We start from the raw sequence: 20598 nt of genomic DNA on the forward strand, positions 1-20598 counted from the left end.
ACTCAGGGGGCAGAGGCAGGTGGATGTCTGTGAGTTCGAATCCAACTTGAGTACCAGGACAGAGTGAGTACCAGGACAGCCAGGACTACACAGAGAAACCCTAAAACAAACAAACAAACAAACAAAAACCCCGGAATCTCATGTAACTCAAATTGGCAAGAAACTTGCTGTATGGCTTAGGATGACCTTGAACTTCTGACCTTCCCTGTCTGCCTCCTGACAGCTGGGATTACCCATGAACCCCGCCACACCCAATGTGTGAAGGTTGGAGTCAGGACCTCAGCAATGCTAGGCAAACACTTCCACCAAATGAGTCAGACGCCCAGCCCCAATAACTGGTTCTTGATGTGCACACAGAGAGGAGACGTTTAATCCTGCTCCCACAGTGTAGCTGGAGGAGGTCACCTGACAGAATGTGTTGCCAGCATCACTTACAACTGTTCAGGCAGGGCACAGGTGATGTGCCTGTTATCTCCAGTGTGTTTGGACCCTCGGTAAGCCTGCCTCATTAAATTATGAACCGATCACTCTTGGTTTACCATGAAAAAGAACGGAAGCACCGGGATCCTGCCCCGACCGGCGGTCTGCAGCACCTGCAGCAAATGCCGCGTTTCCCTTCTCATAATGAAGAAAGGTAGGTGCGGAGGCCTTTGATGACACGGTTCCCTTTTGCTTGTTTACTTTGATTCTCCCACGCAGACTGCGACCCAGCAGGAGGGCTTTTAAACCAAAACAGTTAATTACCTCCTGTAACCCAGAGAAGTCGTGAAATATAAATACCGGGAAAGGGAGAGGGCAGCTTGGCTCCAGCGGTACTTTGTACCAGTTGGGGAAGAGAGACACCTTCTCAGTCCGCCAGGGGCAGGGTGGAGGGAGACCAATTAGCAGGTGTGCTCGGGGAGGTGGCTGGCCACCCACTCTGCTGTGTCAGTGGGCTGGACTGGAGTCCCCCAAACAGAAGGTGAATGGGAATGAGTCGTTCTAGGCCTTCAGGCCCTCCCAAAGGATGATGCTTCGATGTGGGTGGGACTGAGCAGGGCACTGACCAAGGACAGACCTCCCCAAGTGCAGTCCTGGACACAGGGTACCTGGTCCAGAGTGACCTTAGGGTGCACCTGTGAATTCACATCCTCTTAGCTCTTCAGCTAATTCTCTGCTGCTCTAGTAGACTTGTTTTTCTCTCTGTCCAGCCCCCTGCCATTAGGCAGGGCTCCCCTCCCTTGACTTCCTTCATATATGTGGATCACCTATGTGGTTTTTGTGTGTGTGAGAGAGTGTGTGTGAGTGTGCGTGCACATGCATGTGTGTGAGTGTGTGTGAGAGAGTATGTGTGAGTGTGCGTGTATGTGTATTGTGTGTGCGTGTGCATGCATGTGTGTGTGAGTGTGTGTGTGAGTGAGTACATGAGTGTGTGCACACATGTGTGAGTATGTGTGCACATGTGTGTGTGCATGTGAGAGAATGAGTGTGTACGCATGAGTGTGTGCGTGTGTGTGTGTGAGAGTGTGCGTGTGTGCATGCGTGCCACAGCACCCACCTTCCACTGTGGATTCTAGGACTTGAACTTAGATTATCAGGCTTGTCCTCAGCAAGTGCCTGTCCTCTTGAAGTCATCCCATCTGTCCATTCCGGCTCCCTCCTAGCGGGTGTTCCTTCTGCTGCCGCTATTGAAATTCTTAGTTTTCAGAGTCTCCAAGCCCAATCCCAGCCTCCCTTGCTCCTCTCGGGCTCCATGGGAAGGGCCACCACTGCCTATGGGCAGCAGGTTTTGTTCCACTGGCTAAACCCTCCTTCACTTCTAATCCTGTGGGCCTCGTCACTAGCCATATACTGCCGGTATGGGACTACTAAATCAGTAGTTACTTTGAGAGCCAGCTGATGGTTCCTCTGAATGCTGAGCGTACAGTTACTATGTGACCCAGGGGTCACACTTCTTTTAAATGCAAACTCAAGAGAATTAGAAGTGTTTATGAACATTATAAAAAGGAGGGGTTCACAAATACTCGTAGAACATGTGTCATAACAGCCCCAAATTAGAAAGCAACCTAAATGTTCATTAGTTGATGATAGGTAAGTATACCATGCCGTGTTAACATGACGGGATGTTGTTTGATGGTAAAAGGTATTGATGGATGACGGAATATGAGCAAGTCCTGACACATGACCACAGATGAAGGAAGCCATTTATGGAAGGTTTTATATTATGCCTTTGAGTTCCAAAGCAAAGCAAATATGCAGAAAGAAAAAGTACGACTGGGTGAACTACGTTATATGAATCTTGCCTCATTAAAGCATTACCAAGGGACTAGAGCTAGGGCTCAGTGGTTAGGAACACTTGTGGCTCTTGCAAAAGACCTGGATTGGGTTCCCAGCGCCGTCATGATGACCCATGATCACCCACACTCCAGCTGCAAGGGATTCAGTGCCGCCACCTTCTTGCCTCTGAGAACACCAGACATACATGTAGTGCTTATTAAATCTTCAAAAAGAAAAAAGAAACCAAACAACACCACCCAAAACCAAACAAAAAAACAAACCCACCAAAAACTCACAAATAGTTGTCTATAAATTGTGTCCTCGGATAACAAAGTGAAAGTTGTTATTCTTAAACTTTTTATTGTGGGAATAATCAGTTAGACACAAATGTCAAGGAGACTTGTGAGGTTTTGTTTGTTTGTTTTTTTTTAACAAACATGGAGTCAGTCATTGACCTGCTCCCCAAATACGAACATTTTAGAAATCTTTTCACAATATTTTTTCTCAATTTTATTACCGGAATTTTGAACGTTAGAAAATTTGGAAGATTATTCGGTGAATGCCGAGTATTCTCTGCTGTTTTCCCCCTCGCACGCTGCTCTGCCTGTCTTCATCTCTATTGGTCTGTTCTCTTGTCTGTCATCAACTCATCTTTTAAAATGTATTGCCATGTGAGTTACAGACAGCCACAATCTTCCTCGCTCCTACCACATGCTTATCATTGACTGGAGATAGATGTTTATTGTGCGTTTTCTGTTTTTTAGTAACAGTCATATACAGCGAAATGCACAAATGTCCAGTCTTCACGCCTTGACATGAAGTACATGTAAAAGCTTGTGTCACTCAAAGCCATGGTTCTGGTATCTTTTGGAAATACTTTTAAGTCTTTTACACTTACTAATATGGGGAGGGGATACATGCGGAGCACACCGGCTTATGTCAAAGGACAACCTGCGAGAGTCAGTTCCCCTCATCTGGTTTGGGGGATCAGCCTTATGTCCTCCAGCTTGGCAGCAGGGGCCTTTGACAGCAGGGCCTCTCTGGCCGGCTCTGTTAGAAATGTTAGTTCTTCTCCTGGACTTTCGAATGTCCTCATTGTTGTGTTTGCCTGTTGTAGAGCTGATTAAATCTCCGAGATGAGAAATTTCAGTACATACCATAAGCTTCCTGAGCCTTCTCAGTTCTTGAAAGATGGTTTGTAATATTTTTTTTGCCGTAAACCCTTGTTTTAATGTATCTTTCATGATTAACACATCAAAAAGTCTCCTGTATCAAAATCTATCGTTTCACAGTAAATAGGAATGACATGTAGAAGGCTGTAGGATGGGTCACGGCATGAAATTTTAAGCCAGTTAAGACACAGAATGTCATCAATGCAAGGTTTTCTTTTTACCCCTTCCTACTTTCCTTTATTTTTCCTTTCCGGAAACAACCCAATATTTCTTTTCCACAACAACAACAAAAACCCACGAACTAGAAAGTCATATGGTCAAAGTATGCCCTGTGCATCTTTGAAAAGTCGGAACAAAACTCATTATTTTGTACAATTAATGCCCACACTGTCTCTTGCCACGTGAAACACACTGCCAGCTTGCAGGAATCGAGGAACATGCTTTTCAATTCAGTTACTACATCCCTCTTAGTGACCCCTGTGACGATGAATTCTGTACATTTATAAAGAAATGTAATATGGTCTCCTGATGGTGACCTATTTTGTGTTTGCAGACATTTCTGATTTTTACTATGTGTCTCTAGAAAGCAGATGAAAAAGGGGGTCTTTAAATAAAAAAGTTTGCACAAAGGTTTTTTTTTTTTGATGTTTTTGTTTTGTCTTAAGCTAAACTTGACCTTGGCAATTTTAATATAAAGAAGCTGATATCAAGACCTTATGCTCAAAACTTGGAAGAGTCCACACCTGTAACATCCCTACAAGTGAGATGAAGTAGAGATGGGTTAAGAGGGATCGATCTAGAGAAGGTAAAATTTACCAGTGCTTTGGAATGTAAGGCATGACATTTCTCTCAATGGAATTAAAATATTAATTTTATGTGTGCTTTTTAATTACAAATCCTGCACATCTCCCCCGAGTCTAGAAGGTCCTTCCTACTTCTTAATTACCGGATCTCAGCGTCTAGTGGAGGCAAGCTTTCCCCTGTCCCAGTAAAGGGTGTACTTTAACGTTCACAGTTTGTGTGTATGGGGAGAGAAGGGGGCGCAGAGGGAAGGTGTTAATTCAGATGTTAGGGAGCTGTGATGATGCTGTTATTTAAGGCACTTATTTGAGTGTGTTTATACTCAGTGGTTCTATAAATAAACCCGAGGGGGCTCCTGGGTGTCTCGATGCATCTTGAATCCCGTGCCCTGTCTGTCTCATCCTATCCGACAGTAGAATTGATGTTCCTCTAATCCCTGGAAGTTTGGGGCTAATGAACTGACTGCTGAGCGGCCGCCACGGAGCTTGGTCCCAAACTATACTGTACTTCACACTCGATTTATTCTCCAGATGGCGAGACTGTGCTGCCCCGCCGCGAGGGACCACCCCTTCCACTGGAGTGTAAAAGTGGACGGATGTTGTTTTCTTTGCAGATCTCCTTGTTCTGAGCTAGAAACTCGCGAGGATGATTAGTTATTAGCTCTAATGGGTGCCAACTGAACCAACTGCACGCAGATTCTCTCCCTTAGTTTCGGAGGCCGCAGTCTTGGGGATGGTTGATTTATCCGCTTTCTTACGTCACCGGAGCGTGTCTCCTCCCCAGGTGACAGTAATCCAGGCTCTGAAATCATAGCACGCCTTGGTTCCTGGCCCAGACACGGTCGCATAGCACTGCGGCTTATGCATAAGGACAGTTTTATTAGCCTCTGGTCCACTGCACCAAAGAGCCTGTGGCACGGAATATCGACCAGTTGCAGGAGCTTTGGGAAGGCCACTTTCCAGAGCAGGGGCCTTGGAAGATTCTGGTCCATCCCAACTTGCCTGAAAGCCACGTGAAATCTGCAGTCAGACACGATACAGAGGACCCAATGGCACTAAGTGAACGTCCAGGATCCATTCAGCCTTCAAGCTTGTCAGCTCTGAGAGGGCCACGTTCATCCTGCCAGGAGGACCCATCAACAAGGCTGTGCCGTTTGCAGCGTGATCCCCCTCAGCCTCCCTGAGACCAGCTTTCCCCCATAACATTCTTCCTCCACAAAGCACGTTCCTTTCAAAATTTCTGAAAGTCACTCGGAGCACCGCACTGAGGGAGTGTGACAGACGCTTGGAGACCTCTTGTTAACCCACCTGAAGATGGAGGAGGAGGTAGGAGGAAGGCTGGAGAAAAAGATACCTGAAGGGAAGGGAATAATGAAGATGGTATGGAGAAGTCAAACGAACAAAGTGCAGAACGTCTTTCTCCTCACCACCGGTGGACGGAACTCACAGAATGCACATCACTAATTGTTCTTAGAAGCCGCCTTCCTCACAGCCCAACAGATGGCTTGGGTGTATTTACTAGCACAGTGACATATTTTACCATTAAAATAATAAAAAAAAAATCTGCACACTTGTTGGTTGGTGTAAATTCAGTAAGGTTGTTGGATATTTTGGAATACGTACCAGAGGGATCCGCTCCTCATTGATGTAAATTGTAGCAAACAACACCCTGTTAATAAGGGTGTTGTGTGGCAATATACCTCAAACGCCATCCTCTCTCTCTTTGGAAAGGTACGCCGCCATGCCAGGAAAGAGCGCCCTGTTTATTCTGAGCCAAAAAAACAAAAAGGAAGGAAATGCTGAATGCTGGCTGCTCATTATTATAACACGAAACGGACTAATCAGATTATGCCTAGAAACTGGAATTAGAGGCTTCGTTTGCAGCCAATTTCACAAGGATTGAGTTTTACTAAGTCAGCCGGAATGTGCGGAAACCATGGCAATCTGACTTCAGATGAAAAATTACAAACAGGTTTGGGACGTGAGCGCTGAACAAACATTTCTCTTCAGATCCAAAGGAAATAACCAAACAGCTTAAGGGTCCAGCTCTGTTTGACACCAGAGAAACAATTTAGGGAGTTGCCAGGGATTCTGTGTCATCAAGCACACGTTTGGTAGACATGTTGATTCAGTCTTTTCCTTTAAAGACAGCGTCTTGGAACGTAGACCAGGCTGGCCTAACACCTGGTGTCCTCCTCCCTCAGCTTCCTGAGTGAGCCACCATACTTAGCTTGATGGCATAATATTTTTACCCTTGAACAATCTAGAGAATTACCTTTTTATTTTCCCAGTCAGTGTTTTTGGTGGATCTTCTGCAAGGCTGACCTGTTATAGGGTGAGAATCCAGAAGTTAGAATGTTTGCAAATCCAAACTATCCAGACTTAGTAACTCTGTGGATGGTGCGCAGCATGACCTGGCTTTTTAGGTTCTCTGAGGCTATGGATCTGAAAAGAGGCACTTCTGAAGGCAGAGGAACCCCTCCTGGTACGACAGACGGCCTTCGAACCCTGCTATTGGGCTGACTCCTGTGCTTGGCCATCAGTACACCCCCGTTAGCTTCTGCAGCCACAGTACATAGAGTACCCAAATGGCCTCTACTGTGAAATAGTCAGTTTGGGGAAGGGTGGGTACTGGAGAGGAGGCTTCGAGGCTAAGAGCCCATCCTTCTCTTGAAGAGGACTTATGTTTGGCTCCCCATACCCTCATCAAGTATGGTTCACAACCACCCATGACTCCAACTTCAGGGGAGTCTGATGCTACTTACCTCTTTGGGCATTTGTGTATACATACTTCCTACAACACACACATATGTAATTAAAGACAAATCTGAAACATTAAATAATGGCCATCCATCATGTGGACTCAAATCACTATTGACTGCATCATCTTATGTGCTTTCTCTTGCTTTTGCCTATATTCGGCCTCAGTATTTACAGCCAACACTCTGTAAATGAGGTTTGCACAGAGACATCCTAAATTCATTCTGGGTGCCGTTTCCTCTGTCCTCATTACACTGTTTAGCTCAGACCCCAACTGGAAGCCTTCCTGATTTCTATTCTTTCTTATGTCCAGCTTAAATAAACTGTCTTGGGTTGTCTCTGTGGGTCTAGACTTTATGTTGGCTTAGATAATTCTATCACTTTTTGTTTTAAATAGACTCTTACCATGTAACTCTGCTAGCATCGAACTCGTTGTGTATATACCAAGCTGGCCTTGAACTCAGTGATCTGCTTGCCTCTGTCTCCTAAGTGCTAGGATTAAAGGTGTGCTTATTATACGCACCAAATAATTCATGGTTATCTATGCTTTGGGGAGCTCTTTTCTAAGATATGTGTTACTATTCAAATGGCTGCATATTGTCAGTGTTTTTCAAAGATTTATGTAATTTTATTTTATGTGTTTGAATGTTTGCTTATGTGTATATGTATGTGTATATATATGTGCACCATGTTTGTGACTAGTGGCCATGGAGGCCAGCAGACTATATCACTCTGTGGCCACCATGTGGATGCTGGGAACTAAGCCTGGGTCCTCTGCAAGAGCACTGAGTGCTCTTAACCACTGAGCCATACTTCCAGCTCTGGGACCTTTTTTTTTCTTTTTTAATGCATTCATCAGTATTTAGATGCTTTAAAGTTTTATTGGTGTAATAAAAATTCTTCCTAAATGAAGCTACCTATGGTAAGTGTTCCTTCTGGCAGTGAGAATTTGTTGAGGGCTGTTGGCAAGATGGAGGACTTTATTTTTGAAACTAGAATTGGCGGTAAAGAATGGCCCTAAGAACTTACCTCTCAGTGTTCTCACTTTTCCCCCACCCACCCCACAGTGTTCACCTCCAACTCAAAGCTGGTGCGTATTCGGTTTCATACGGTTTTTCTTGGAATAATTCAAATGTGACTTTCAGCTTCTCATAACTGCAGCACAGACTGTCAAATCAAAGAAAACAGTCTGTTTGTCAAGCGCTCCGTGAAGGGATTTCTTAGTGATATTACTGGTTCCCTCTGAATTAGTAGGAATCTTTCATGAAGTACTGAATGTCAGATTCCTGTAAACCCCTTCTTAATTGAATGTCAAGACGCAACTTGGTCACACACGCACAAAAAAAATAATAATAAAACAGATGAATCCTTTTTCTAAAAAGCATGATACCTGGGGAGCAGAAGTGCAAGGGTTTGCATTTCGACTGTACTGACAGATGCTAGTGCCACAATTCCAGTGGCATGTAGCTTCTAAGACTAGAAATGAAGAAAACGGGGGAAAGACTTGGAACCATGCTTAGTGCACAGTTCATGCCCAATCAGTGAATTATTTTACCCCCTCAACTAGAAAGTACCCAAATGAGCAAATTGCTCTGCCATTCAGAGGTACACAGCCAGTATGCACGATGGTATTATTCTCCTTGTGTTCCAGCCGTCTTGAAAGATGCATAGAAATCATTCGCTCCCCTACAAGTGTGGATAATTCGTTTCCACCATCACTTTCTCATGGACAGAAATGGTGATATTCTCATCACAGTGTCCGTCAGAGTTCTGGGACTGTTCCTTGGGTTTTCCTTACTGTGAAGAGTAAATTTAGGTACATGTTTCTCAATGTTCACAGGATGAAGCTCGACAGAGAATAGTAAGAACTCTCGAAGACTTTGATCTGGGCCCAACGGAAAAGTGTGTGAGAATCAATTCAGTGTCCAGTGGTCTGGCGGAAGCTGACCTGGAGACCATTCTGCAGGCCCGAGTTCTTCCCTCTAGTGTGATGCTACCAAAGGTGGAAGGTCCCGAAGAAATCCAGTGGGTAAGCAATAGTGCTTTGCTGTGTGGCTCAGGGCCAGCTAAAGAGTCGGTCACCAGGATTGGGTGTGGAGGGCATCGGTTTAGAGATGCACAAACATAGCTCACACTAACTCATGGATAGAGCAGTTGCTTGTCATGTGTCAGGTCCTGGATTCAGTCAGTACCGTGAGAAAAGAGAGAGACTCCAAGAGACAAGGAGAAAATGGGGCTGGATGTAGGTCCATTGGTAGAGTGCTTGCCTAACATGCAGAAGGCCCTGGTTAGATACCACACAGCATCACCTAAAACTGGGTGTGGTGACAAAATCATATAACCCCAGCACTCAGGAGATAGAGACAGGAAGATCAGAAGTTCAAGGTCATCCTCAGGTTTGAGGCCAGCTTGGGCTACTTGAGATCCGGACTCAAGAAAAAAGGAGAAGGAATTGTGAAAAGTGGGTAATAAATCTACTATTTCCTTCCCCAAGGATCCCGCTTTCCCCAACACGTTTCCCCAAAGAGCTCTCGTTTGGAAGCAACTGCTTTTGCTTTCTGAGTGGATCTGTGGTCACTGCAGCTGCCTCCGTAGCCCTCACAAGTCAGTTCCTGGGCACTAACTTGCCTGAGCCTCCGCCCTGCCGCTAGGAAGCCAGGGCTTGCTTGTACTTGAAAGAGCCATGGTTCTGGCTGAGGCTCTGTGGAGCCATCGCAGGCAGTGAGGACCTCTAGCTGCCCACCAAGCAAAGAACCCAAAGGGAAAGGTCACTCCTTAGGGCAACTGGAGGAAGAAACAGGAAGCTTTTAACTCGTGGTTTTAATTAGCTCAGATATTATTTCCTGAACAGCTCTCTGGTGCGCCCTTTTTTAAATTACTGTCAGGTGTGTTTGCATTTCACAACAGACTTTTCAGCCAATAAAAGCCTGAAATGTAAAGTGGTTGGCATGTCAAATTACTTAAGAAAACTTTGAAATGGGCCCAATTATGCTATGATTGTTTTAATTGTGAGATTCGGGGAATGGGTATTGAATAGGGAGTTACTATTCTGCAAGTCCCTTGAATAAAATGCCATTTTATTATACCACTTGGAGCAGAACCTTTGGGAATAGCTAGACTGAATGGCTGGTGGGGTATTCAAAGCCATATCTCATATTATCCTGAAGGCTGTGCACCTAGCCATAGCAATTCTGTGAGTAGCTGTCCTACCTGGTAAAACTGTTCACTTTAAAAAAAAATTAACAATGTATTTATTTTTTCATAATCCTTGGTGTCCTGCCTGCGTGCATGCATATATGAAGGTGTCGGACCCACTGAAGTCACAGACAGTTGTGAGCTGCCAAGTGGGTGCTGGGAATTGAACCCAGACCCACCAGAAGAGCAGCCAGTGCTCTTAACCACTGAGCCATCTCTCCAGCCCCAACTGCTCACATTTTTAATCCATCTGGATATGCTGGATCTTTATTGTCATTACATGGGTCACCTGCCACTATGGCTGCTGAGCATTTGAAATGTGGCCTGGGTGGTTGAGGTGTGCACACATGCCTGAGTTTAGAAAGTTCGAGTGGAGAAAGAAAAATGGGAAATATCTCAATTTTTATATTGGTTCCATATTGCAGTGATAATATTTGGGATCTCTTAGTTGAATATAAGATATGAAAAGTCAGTTTATCTTCTCTACTTTACTCTTTGACCATAGCTACTAGAAGATCGAGAATTGTTACCCATGTAGATGCCATGGTACTTGTGTTGGCAACTCTGCATCGGAGCCCTCTCAAAGACCTGCTCGTCAAGGGCTTGTGTTTACTTAGTTAACCAGAGATCTCACCAAGGTGAGCCTTAGTTACGTAGAGACACAGGGGTGTAGAGCATATTAATGTCTTGAGGGCTCCGACCCCATCCAGACAAGTATTAAGCTGATGGAGGACTCCAAAGTCCTCTTCCCGTTAGCTTCTTCGTTAATGCCTATTAACACCGCGTCACCGTTCATTTAAGATGGGGATGAGATCTCCCCAACCTGGAGCTAAGCTTCCTGTCGCAGTTTCAGATTCGTGGATGTGAGGAACACTCCGAAACTGAAATAGGACTTGTAGTTAGCAGAAGTCTCTGGGGCTGTTTATTTTCCTCTCCGTTTGTATGTGTGCGGAGCGTAAAACCCCAAGCCTGACGCACAACTGAAAGACCGGCTTGCTTGTTTTCTTTTGTGTGAGAATCGCCTACTCGCCTTTTGTCGTTAGTGTGGGCTCTTGTCTGACTGGCACGGCTTATTGGGCTGTAACAAGCGTGACTCTGCCTCTTTTGTCGCGGGACAATTCTCCCACAAATCCCAACAGTGTGCATTCTTCCAACACGCTATTGGGTGTGCGCTGGGACTGAAAGAATTGCTGAGCCCTGCTACTTCATCTCCTCCCCAATCTCTTTGTAATTTTCCCCCCTTCTTTTCCTCGCGCCCCCCCTCCCCAGTCCCCTCCACCTCGATGAAATGAACACTTTACCAGGCCGGAAACATTTAATCGTCTCCTTTTGAAAAAATTAATTGAAACTTCTCCACTAGTTACTTTTTGTGTTAGTACTTAATGCAATTTTTTAAGAAAGAAGGGGATGGGGAAGGGGGAGGGGCTAGCATATTTTATTTTTAAATGCCCCTATTGGCTATAAAGCAAAAGGCATTAGAGGTTTTGTTCGTTAAGAACAGGGGATATTTTGTAAAAGATTTACCTACTTGTAAACTTTACGATTTTTGTAGTTATAATGACTATCACAGAGAACGGTCCAAGTAGCTTTGGGAGTTTTCTTTCTTCTTCTTTCTTTCTTTTTTTTAATGAGAAAAAAAAACCCATAGCTATGTATTCAACACTCAAACCACCAATATTTCAGTACTTGTTTTCAAGTTTAATTGTGACATAAATTATGTTTTATTTTCCCAGCGTCTAGTACCATACGGGCTGCCCCATCCCGCAAGCCTCCTCTTCTCCCAGGCTGGGGTAGTGGATTGTTCCTTCCCTGAAAGTTACTGAGAAGAGGTGCTGGTGACGCCGGCTCAGAGGGAGGGGCAGCGAGCAATGGGAATCATTCTTCATTACTGAAAGCTGTGATTTATTTTAGCCTAATTGTAAAGTTACTGCAAATCGCTGAAAAGCTTTTTAAAGATCCCAGTGATTAGGTTTTTTTTAGGGGGGGGAGCCCAGGCACGGAGGGGGCAGGTAAAGGGGAAATAACACCTTTAATCCTGCCTCTGGTAAATAGGCTGCCTGCTTTTAAAATGAGTTTCCTTTCTATTAGTGAGAATATTATGCTAAGCCTTAAGCATTAGTTTTTTATGTTGCCATAGCAGCCTTATTCCTGCAGGGTGGTGACCTGTGATGATTACAGTACAAAGCTTATAGGGTCTTGAAACCCCCTTTGAAGATGAAAAGTCTTTGATGGTTTATATTTATGCAAATCTCTTAGATATGATTTACCCAACTGAGACTGAATGGAGAGATGATTAAAATTCCCTTTTCCTTTGATATCCATTAATGGCTGAATATTCCTTAAATTTAAATGGATATATATGTTTTCAACTTTATTTACAAAAATATCTTTATTATACCTGTGTTTCTTTCTCTCTCTTTTTTTTTTATCTTCCCACATCTTATTAGATCTAGATAGACATAATAGATTTACAATTTAGATTGTGGGGCTCCCCCCCCTTTTTGAAACGGGGGTTGTGGGGGATCTGCGAGAGAGCTTTTGTATGTTTCCAGATGATAGATTTTGGAATTTGGGCTACCCCACTGGCAGCACAGAGCTAGCTGTGAACTGGTCTCATGGAAAAAATTGGCAACCTTTGGTCTTCAAAGAATTAAACTTCCTTTTTAAGGTCTTCCTAGGTAAGCTTGAAAAAAATTATGGAGAAAACCCTCCCGAACAAAGGGTAAAGGCACTATAACGAATAATACCGATTTTACATACGTAGAAGACAGCCGAACATTGCGCATTGCACGTGTGTCGGTGTTGGGTTCGAAACAAAAACAGAAGGGCAGGTAGAGAGCTCCGCTTTGTTCCCCGCGCCTGCTATTTGCATTTAGCAGAGAAGAGAGGGTGAGGGGTCCTGGGTAAATATGTTTTCCAGGGAACCATTTAAACCTGGGAGTCTTTCCTCCCTTCTAACTCCTAGGCCTCAAATTATTTCCTCTGGAGGAAGGCGGATTGTGGTGTTTGAGATTTCACTCTGTGGTTTCCGGGGAACTTTGTTACCTTTAGTTTCTCGGCTTTTGCTTTCTTCACCCCCTCCCCGTTCCTTTGTGTGGATGAAGGAGGCTGGGATATTAGTTCCTCAGGTCAAAGGCTTCAGCCCTGCTCCTGTGTCTGCATTTCAGGGGTTGAACTTCTGTTCTTGTCGCTAATCACCTATGACACTTCTGATTTTAGTTTTCAGACAAATTTTCATTCCACTTAAAAGGCCGAAAACTTGAACAGCCAATGAATTTAATCCCCTTTGTGGAGACTGCAATGGGTTTGCTCAATTTCAAGGTAAGAAAGCCATAACGTGGTGATGTAAGTTAGCGTTTTATTTTAATTACCTAAAGGGAACTGTTTTTTTTTAATTTGAACATCTACTTAAAATTATTTTAAAGAAAGATTTGTAAACAAAGAAAGGTATTTATACCATGTGTTATCCATCCTACTCCAAAAACATTATCTTGGATTGTCAATATCTTGGAAGACAAAGAAACTAGTTTAAAAAGAAGGCCTTGTCTGTCTCAAATATCTAAATAAAACATTTATGCGTTCCTGGAGTATATACACATAGATAAAACCACAGAATGAATATATGTTTTGAATTTGTACATGTGTGGGTTAAATGTACATGGGAATTTTATTTTGTCATCTTTATGAATTAAACTTGAATTGTTTTTCCTGCAAATTGTTTTTCCATCCTCAAATGCCCTGGCCTCTCTGTAGTACTATTATCTCTAATCTCTAGCGGATAAGATTATTGTTTATTGTTCACATATATAAATAACTTATAGTCTCTTGCTTCGATTTGTCATGTTCCAAACATAGTGTTTTCTAACACACAAATAAAAAGATGAGCTAAGCCAATTCTCAGCCACTGTGTGGCTGTACGGCTGCATTAAACCACCTGTCTTACCAGACTCAGAGCCAGCTGGTTTGTCTCCCTGACCTATTGGCCTGCAGACCATTTCTCAGAATGTGTCTCCCAGCCCACCCGACCTTCCAATGACTGCCTGGCACCCCCTGTACCCTCTTCCCAGATTTTCTAGCCCTTGGTGATTTTATGTTTTGTTTTATTTTCTTCCATTCCAGAGGGCAGGAGAAAAAAAATCACTAATAAAAGTTAGATGATCTGCGATGAAGAACATACAAGCAGATGCACAGGGGAGTTTTACAGACTCAGAGGGGTGTGCAGGAGGGCCGAGTGCAAATTTTGGGGGGCTGCTTCACGCCTGTCTCGTGACTAACTCCTTTATACAAGTAACCACAGAGTGCTACAGCCCACCCTGGCACCCCCAGAGCACAGTCAGAAGCACATACATCCCTGAGCTGGACTCAGATACATACAGTGATTTAATTTCAAACCACAATTTTGCCATTTTATTTAGTAATGTTTTTAGGAACTCCCACAATGCCTGAAATTAATCAGCAGTATCCTCACCACTTCCTTCACTGTGTTCCCATCGACACAAATGTTAGCACTTCGCAGGCCCAAGACCCACAATTCCACCTCCAGCGAACGTGATTCGTCTTTACTTTCATCTGAACATGTCAGAGTTGCTTTGTTCCACTCCCTGGGTGACCCGTAGCGTTTTTATTTCCCCTCCGAAGCTGTAGGTTTTGCACTGCCTGACTTTAAGCCTGAAACCATTTTACTTGACCCTAATGCAAATAATTCAATTAGCTGAATTTCAAAAATTCTTTCCCCCCTCTCCTGTGGCTTTATGTTTATTATTTAATTGCCACTTAAAGCAAAAACAAATTCTGGAGAGACATAAATTACTTATAATAGAAGCAAAAAAAAGTTCAATCAAAGTAATCTAGAAAATTGGGTGACCTCTAATTTGAGCATTCTAGTAATAAATAGTGATGGCTATATTAACGTAAACACCAGGCAAAGCAAATGTGTATGAGGTACTTAGCCGGGAAACTCTAAAGCTTTGGGGAAGGGCTCAGTTTGTTTCAGCCAAGGTGTGTTAACATCCAGATCTTTTGTATCACTGATGAACTGGCTCCTAGCCTCTGAGACTCTGTTCTGTTCTTTTCCAGGCAGTGTGTGAAGAGACCTTGAAGATTGGGCCTCAAGTGGGTCTGTTTCTCGACGCAGTCGTTTTCGGAGGAGAAGATTTCCGAGCCAGCATAGGTGTTGAAGATCTCTCTCTCTCTCTCTCTCTCTCTCTCTCTCTCTCTCTCTCTCTCTCCCCCTCCCCCCCTAACCCCCACCCCACCCTGTGTGTGTGTGTGTGTGTGTGTGTGTGTGTGTGTAATTTTTTTCTTTGCCCCCTCACGAAGGGACATTTGCATAACAATGCATATTTCCCAGTCCTGACCATGGCTTTTCATAGAACTCACTGACCACCACTTCCCGATAATTTAGGACTCCATTTCCTGCTTCCAGTGTCCTGTGTCATTATGTCCACTCATTTATAAAGTAACTAATAAAAGCCCCTTGGAGCCTCAGGCATGCTCAAGAACATACAGGGTCTATTTGGCTTCTACTAGCATCAACAATCCTATGCTGGCTTCAGTATCTTGTCCTCACGTCAGTCCAGGATCTGGGCCTCCAAGCAGAATGCTGAAGTGCTATCCCGTTGGCCTCAATACAGTGTCTTTTTCTACGTTAAATGCAGTAGGCAAATATTTTTTAAGATAGATTATAAATTCGCCTTAGCATATATTTCAGAACATTTATTGTTAAATCTTTTCCTGCCCCTCCGTTGCCCAGTGATGTGTCCCCCCGCCTCGAGCGCTGCGCTCTTCTCTGGGTATTTCCACAGTTGGAGGCTGGAGGCCAATGTTACAGAAGGCATCTTCAGACCCACGTCCCAGGGCTCTGGGGACACTTTTCCTAGTACTGTAGCCCGACTTTCAGCAGTGACACACTCCCTCCCGTCAGGGTGAAAAAGAAAGTTTTATATAGTTACAGGTCTTCTCAGGGGACTCTGCTGTGCCTGCAGCTGAGTGTACTACAAGAGGCGCTTTCTGCCTCTCCCAAAATGAGAGTCTTTCTCATTTCCCAAGTGCTCCATCCAAACCCCAGAGCGCGGGCTCAGGACGTCTTTGAGGACAGATGTAACAAGACAGCACGTGCCATTCCTAAGAAGTGAGCCATTCCCCCACACACGGCCTCCCAGATACATGTAGTTCTGTGTTTGGCCTGACACTCTCCAAGTGATAACACAGAGGAGGAGAATCAGGTCGCTGTGACCCCACTTCCACCTCCCAATACCGAAGGGCCTTTCCCCGACGCATGTACAAGTGATTATATTGAACAGTGTGCCAGTTCACTATTCAACATTCCTTCCCCATACACCTGTCTTCCTGTGTCTTGTAATAATTGCTTTTCTGGGATGCAGTCCCCGGGGAAACGTACATGCCTTTGTAACCTGGTTCCTATAGTACGTGTGTCTGGGTTTGCTTCCAAGGGCAAGGTCTCACTTTTCTATACATGTCCCACTTACAGGTGCCACAAGCAATAGGGACACCCAGGACATCCTCTATGCCCGGCAGAAGATTGTCGTCATAGCGAAGGCCTTTGGCCTGCAAGCCATAGATCTTGTATACATTGACTTCCGGGATGGAGATGGGCTTCTCAAGCAGTCCAGAGAGGCCGCCGCTATGGGCTTCACTGGTATGATGCCTGGTGCTGTCTTAAGTGTGTACATTAGCAGGCATCCCAGGAAAAAGAGATGCCTACTCACCACATGACCTGTAACACAAAACAGCTACACAGAGCAGAAGGCACATAATTACTACCTGGGTTGGTGGGTGGCTCTCTCTCTCTCTGTCTCTCTCTCTCGTCTCTGCAAATTATCAAACATAACACTTGTTTGAATTTTTTTTAGTTTGCATTTATTACTTTATTCCCCCTGTCTTACTAAGTATTTCTGTATAGTTTGAGCTGTCCCAGGCCAGGGATGAGGCTATTATGGGAGGGTTTCAGAGTGAATAACTGTCAGAAATTTAAATTGATGCAACATAAGAAAATGTTCCTAAAATAGTTAAAGTATTAATTCATCTTTAATTGATATTGCCTGTGATTTGATTTTCACTTATAACTGATTTTTAAAAATTATCTGGACACTTCAAGCCCCTCTTTCCTCTTGTGTCCCCCAGTAAGTGTCTGCGTACCTGCCAACATCTCCCGGTACTGGCTGGCACTGGGTCCGCGAGTCCCTCACAGGCCTGCGTGGGGTACAGACAGGCACTGACAGCCATTGGTGTGCTCATCATTCCTGTCCCCCAGGAGTCCAAGGAACAACTGAAAATCACGTTTTGCAACAGAACTCTGTCTTTTGAAGACCTTAGTAGAATTCTTATGCATAAATAATCCTGTGCAGTTGCATGCAAACGTGCATGTGAGTGTTCACACCCCCACCCCCCACCCCCACACACAAATATTCTCTCTCTTGTTTATTTTTATGGTGAAAATGCTAAGATTGATAGCTATAAATATACCCAGCAAGGAGGAGGAGGAAAGGAAGGAAGGTGGGAAGTAGGGGAGGAAAGGATGTTATTCCCTTTTAAAGATATTTTGGTACTATACCTAGTCAGAATTTAGCTGAAAGTCTCATAGTGTGCCTTGAAATGAAAAAGGTATGTTAGCAGAGGATCTCTTATCCTGAAACAAAATGGAAGACTTAAGTAACAGTACAGCTATTTTAGAATAAAATAATCCCGACGTCTGTTTTTGCATATAGCAGGGTACTAAAATAAACCTGAATGCCTAATTTTTAAGCTTAAGAGCATATGATCCCATGCATAGAAATGTTGTCCAATGATTTCAGCTCTTAGTAGTTTCTCTTTACACTTAATATAGACTGAAAGAGAAAGGAATCCCCCTGATGATCAGCGCATGGGGCATGCCTGTCCTTGTCTCTTTCCGGTGGCCAGTTAGGATGTGGCCCAGATGGGAAAGTTGGAAAAAAAAACTCCATGAAATCTACCTAATAGACCCCGATGTTGTTGGCCTATAACATGTGGCATTAGCTGCCAGGCAGCCAGATGTTGCTCTGAAGTGGGAGCTAATTCAATAGGAAAGAGCGCCCTGGCCTCAGCCACCAGCCCTTCATGTTCTTGGGTTGATGTTTTTCCAGCTTCCTCTGGGGCTCAAAGGTTTCTCAAGATACAGAACTGAATTAAATTGGTCCCCAATTCAATCTCAAAAGACAAGCTATTTCAAATCCGGTTTAAATGTCTAGACTGTGCCCAACTCAGCACGAAGAACTTACGGACCTGGCACTATTGTTTCTGCCCAACGGGGAGCATTAAACCACAGGAAGATGGGGGCCAGGGTGCAGGGAGGCACCGAGGGCACCGTGCCCGTTATGCATCCAAGTGACAGAAGCTGTAAGCTGGGGGCCACACGCCGTACATACTTACTGATTTTGAGAGAACAGCTCTTTGTTGCCACGACTATATTTCTACATACTAATAAAAGGTAGTCAGAGGAGACCACACAGAGCATTTTCTTAAACCCATGCTCTCACTGAATATTTTATGCTAGTTATCTTAGAGTACTAGGTTGTGGGATTTAGTTGTGATACCTTAAGCCTTGTGTAAGGAAGGGAAAGAAGAAACAAGATGAAAGGGAGGGAGGGAGAAGACGAATAACTGTCACCAGCTGGACAGTGTTCGTCTGGAGCAGGTGATCGGAGGGCTGAAAAATCAGTGGCAGTGTGCAACGTAACACTGGTACAGGCCAGGTTGTCTATACTTCAAAGCAAAAATACAAATGTGTCCATACACATAGTTAGTTTTATTTTAGGAGAATGTAATAAAACTATATCATTTCTCCCATTTCCTCCCTCCAAAAGAAGTTACCATCACACCAAACAGTGGGCTGTAGTTTCTATTTTGCTGTCGTCACTGCATGGGGTCCCCAAACACATTGACTGATCTAAAATCAATCCGTTGATATAGCCGTTAACGTTAGGAATTTTTTTTAAAATAATAAAAAGACACTCAAACTACAACTAGGGAGAATGCGTTTCCCACTACCTCAGCCGCTGCAGTTGCTATGGTGCTGCATGTTGCGAGGCAGGATTATAAATATGAAAAGCAATGTAGGTTTTCTTTTTCTTTTTCTTTCTTCTTTTTTTTTGCCTCTTTTGTAGAAGACAGAAATGACACCATCATACAGTTACCTAAAAGACTTGACAGGTATTGATTTAAAGCAAGATATATCAAGTGGTCCCTGTGAAAAGGATCTCACGGTCATAAATTTTAATGCCGTCCAATTTTGCACCCTCTTGGTACCTTGTCAATAACAAGCCTTCTGGATAACATATTTGCTTCATTCCCACACGGCAGTAAAGCCTGCTATACGGTCATGGGAATGTATGCAGTGACGAAAGTGGCCTTGGCGTGCCAATGTATGTACACTGTAAAAACCCAGCATAGTCTTCACAGTGGCCTCTAATAGGCACTTCACAGCCGTCGGGAGATTCCACAAGAACGTAGCGAGCTCGTTGTTTGTGCTTCACGTTACAGTGCCTGTCCCCAAAGTTTCCGTGAAATCTGCCTTTTTGCACAGCAGTGTAAATTATGTACATAAATTATAAAATCCCGGGCTAACAATTAGGAAATGACTACTGGGCGCTGACAAGCTTTTTAAATAATATTATTACAACTATTAAATTAATTAAATGTGGAATGAATACCTACTATTAGAAAAGAGTTCAAATTTGTAGCTCTTATTGTTTGTCTCCAAAAATTAGTCTTCCAATAGTTTGAAGCACCTTTATTTGCATAGGTGCCTAACATTTTCCTTTGACACTGACAGGCAGGAATGAAACTGTCACATGAAATGTTTCAGCTGTGCCAGGGCCTGAAACATATTATCTATTTGACTATTGAAACATTATCACACAAAAAAATCCCTGTTTTACTATTTTTACAAACATTGTTCCTTTATCTACTCCACAGAATAAGGGTAGTAACAGAAACTGGTGTTTTATAAAACGTCTGGGCTGTAATTTGTAGCGGTTAAATACTGAAACAACTATTTCAAAAGTAAAGCAAATTAATGTGGCAAGAGATACAGTTAGCAGCCATTACGTGTACATCAGCTTTAAAGAGGCAATTTGTGTTCATAACTTTATCATGTAATGCAGCATAATCTCATCACTGTGACATTAAATTATATTGCATTTTATTAATGACCTGATTAAAACCATACTTCCCCAATTGTTAAATTGAGGGTTTTTTATTAACAGTATTATGATTGCATAGAATCCTTTGAGACCTGTGTATAGATGATGCTTTTATTTACAATCCTTAAACTTCAAAAAGAATCACAGATTTTTTTGAAGGTATTTCTACATAGATATGATTTGTTGTAATTTGAAGACAAACCAACTCTTGTACTATAAAAAAAAAGGGGGGAG

The 20598-nt window shown here is 43.5% G+C and overlaps 1 protein-coding gene and 1 long non-coding RNA gene across 7 annotated transcripts in view; one reads left to right on the plus strand and one right to left on the minus strand.

Moving 5' to 3' along the window:
* Nucleotides 1-20598, plus strand: part of Clybl (citramalyl-CoA lyase) — a 285431-nt gene that overhangs the window by 192086 nt on the left and 72747 nt on the right. For all 5 annotated transcript variants that reach the window (XM_085698178.2, XM_048421903.3, XM_048421901.3 and 2 more), the window contains exons 3-6: nt 8829-9017; nt 13403-13504; nt 15260-15353; nt 16674-16841. In XM_085698178.2, coding sequence (XP_085554304.1) covers nt 8829-9017; nt 13403-13504; nt 15260-15353; nt 16674-16841 — 553 coding nt within the window. The remainder of the gene's footprint in view (nt 1-8828; nt 9018-13402; nt 13505-15259; nt 15354-16673; nt 16842-20598) is intronic.
* Nucleotides 1-20598, minus strand: part of LOC125392126 (uncharacterized) — a 100729-nt gene that overhangs the window by 14385 nt on the left and 65746 nt on the right. For both annotated transcript variants that reach the window (XR_015004711.2, XR_015004709.2), the window contains exons 2-4: nt 6504-6553; nt 5852-5996; nt 2356-2442 (exon numbers count right to left, since the gene is read on the minus strand). This is a non-coding gene — a long non-coding RNA (uncharacterized LOC125392126). The remainder of the gene's footprint in view (nt 1-2355; nt 2443-5851; nt 5997-6503; nt 6554-20598) is intronic.

Source organism: Myodes glareolus, chromosome 12 (genome assembly GCF_982192425.1).
Source record: "Myodes glareolus chromosome 12, mMyoGla1.1, whole genome shotgun sequence".
Taxonomy (NCBI): Eukaryota; Metazoa; Chordata; class Mammalia; order Rodentia; family Cricetidae; genus Myodes; species Myodes glareolus.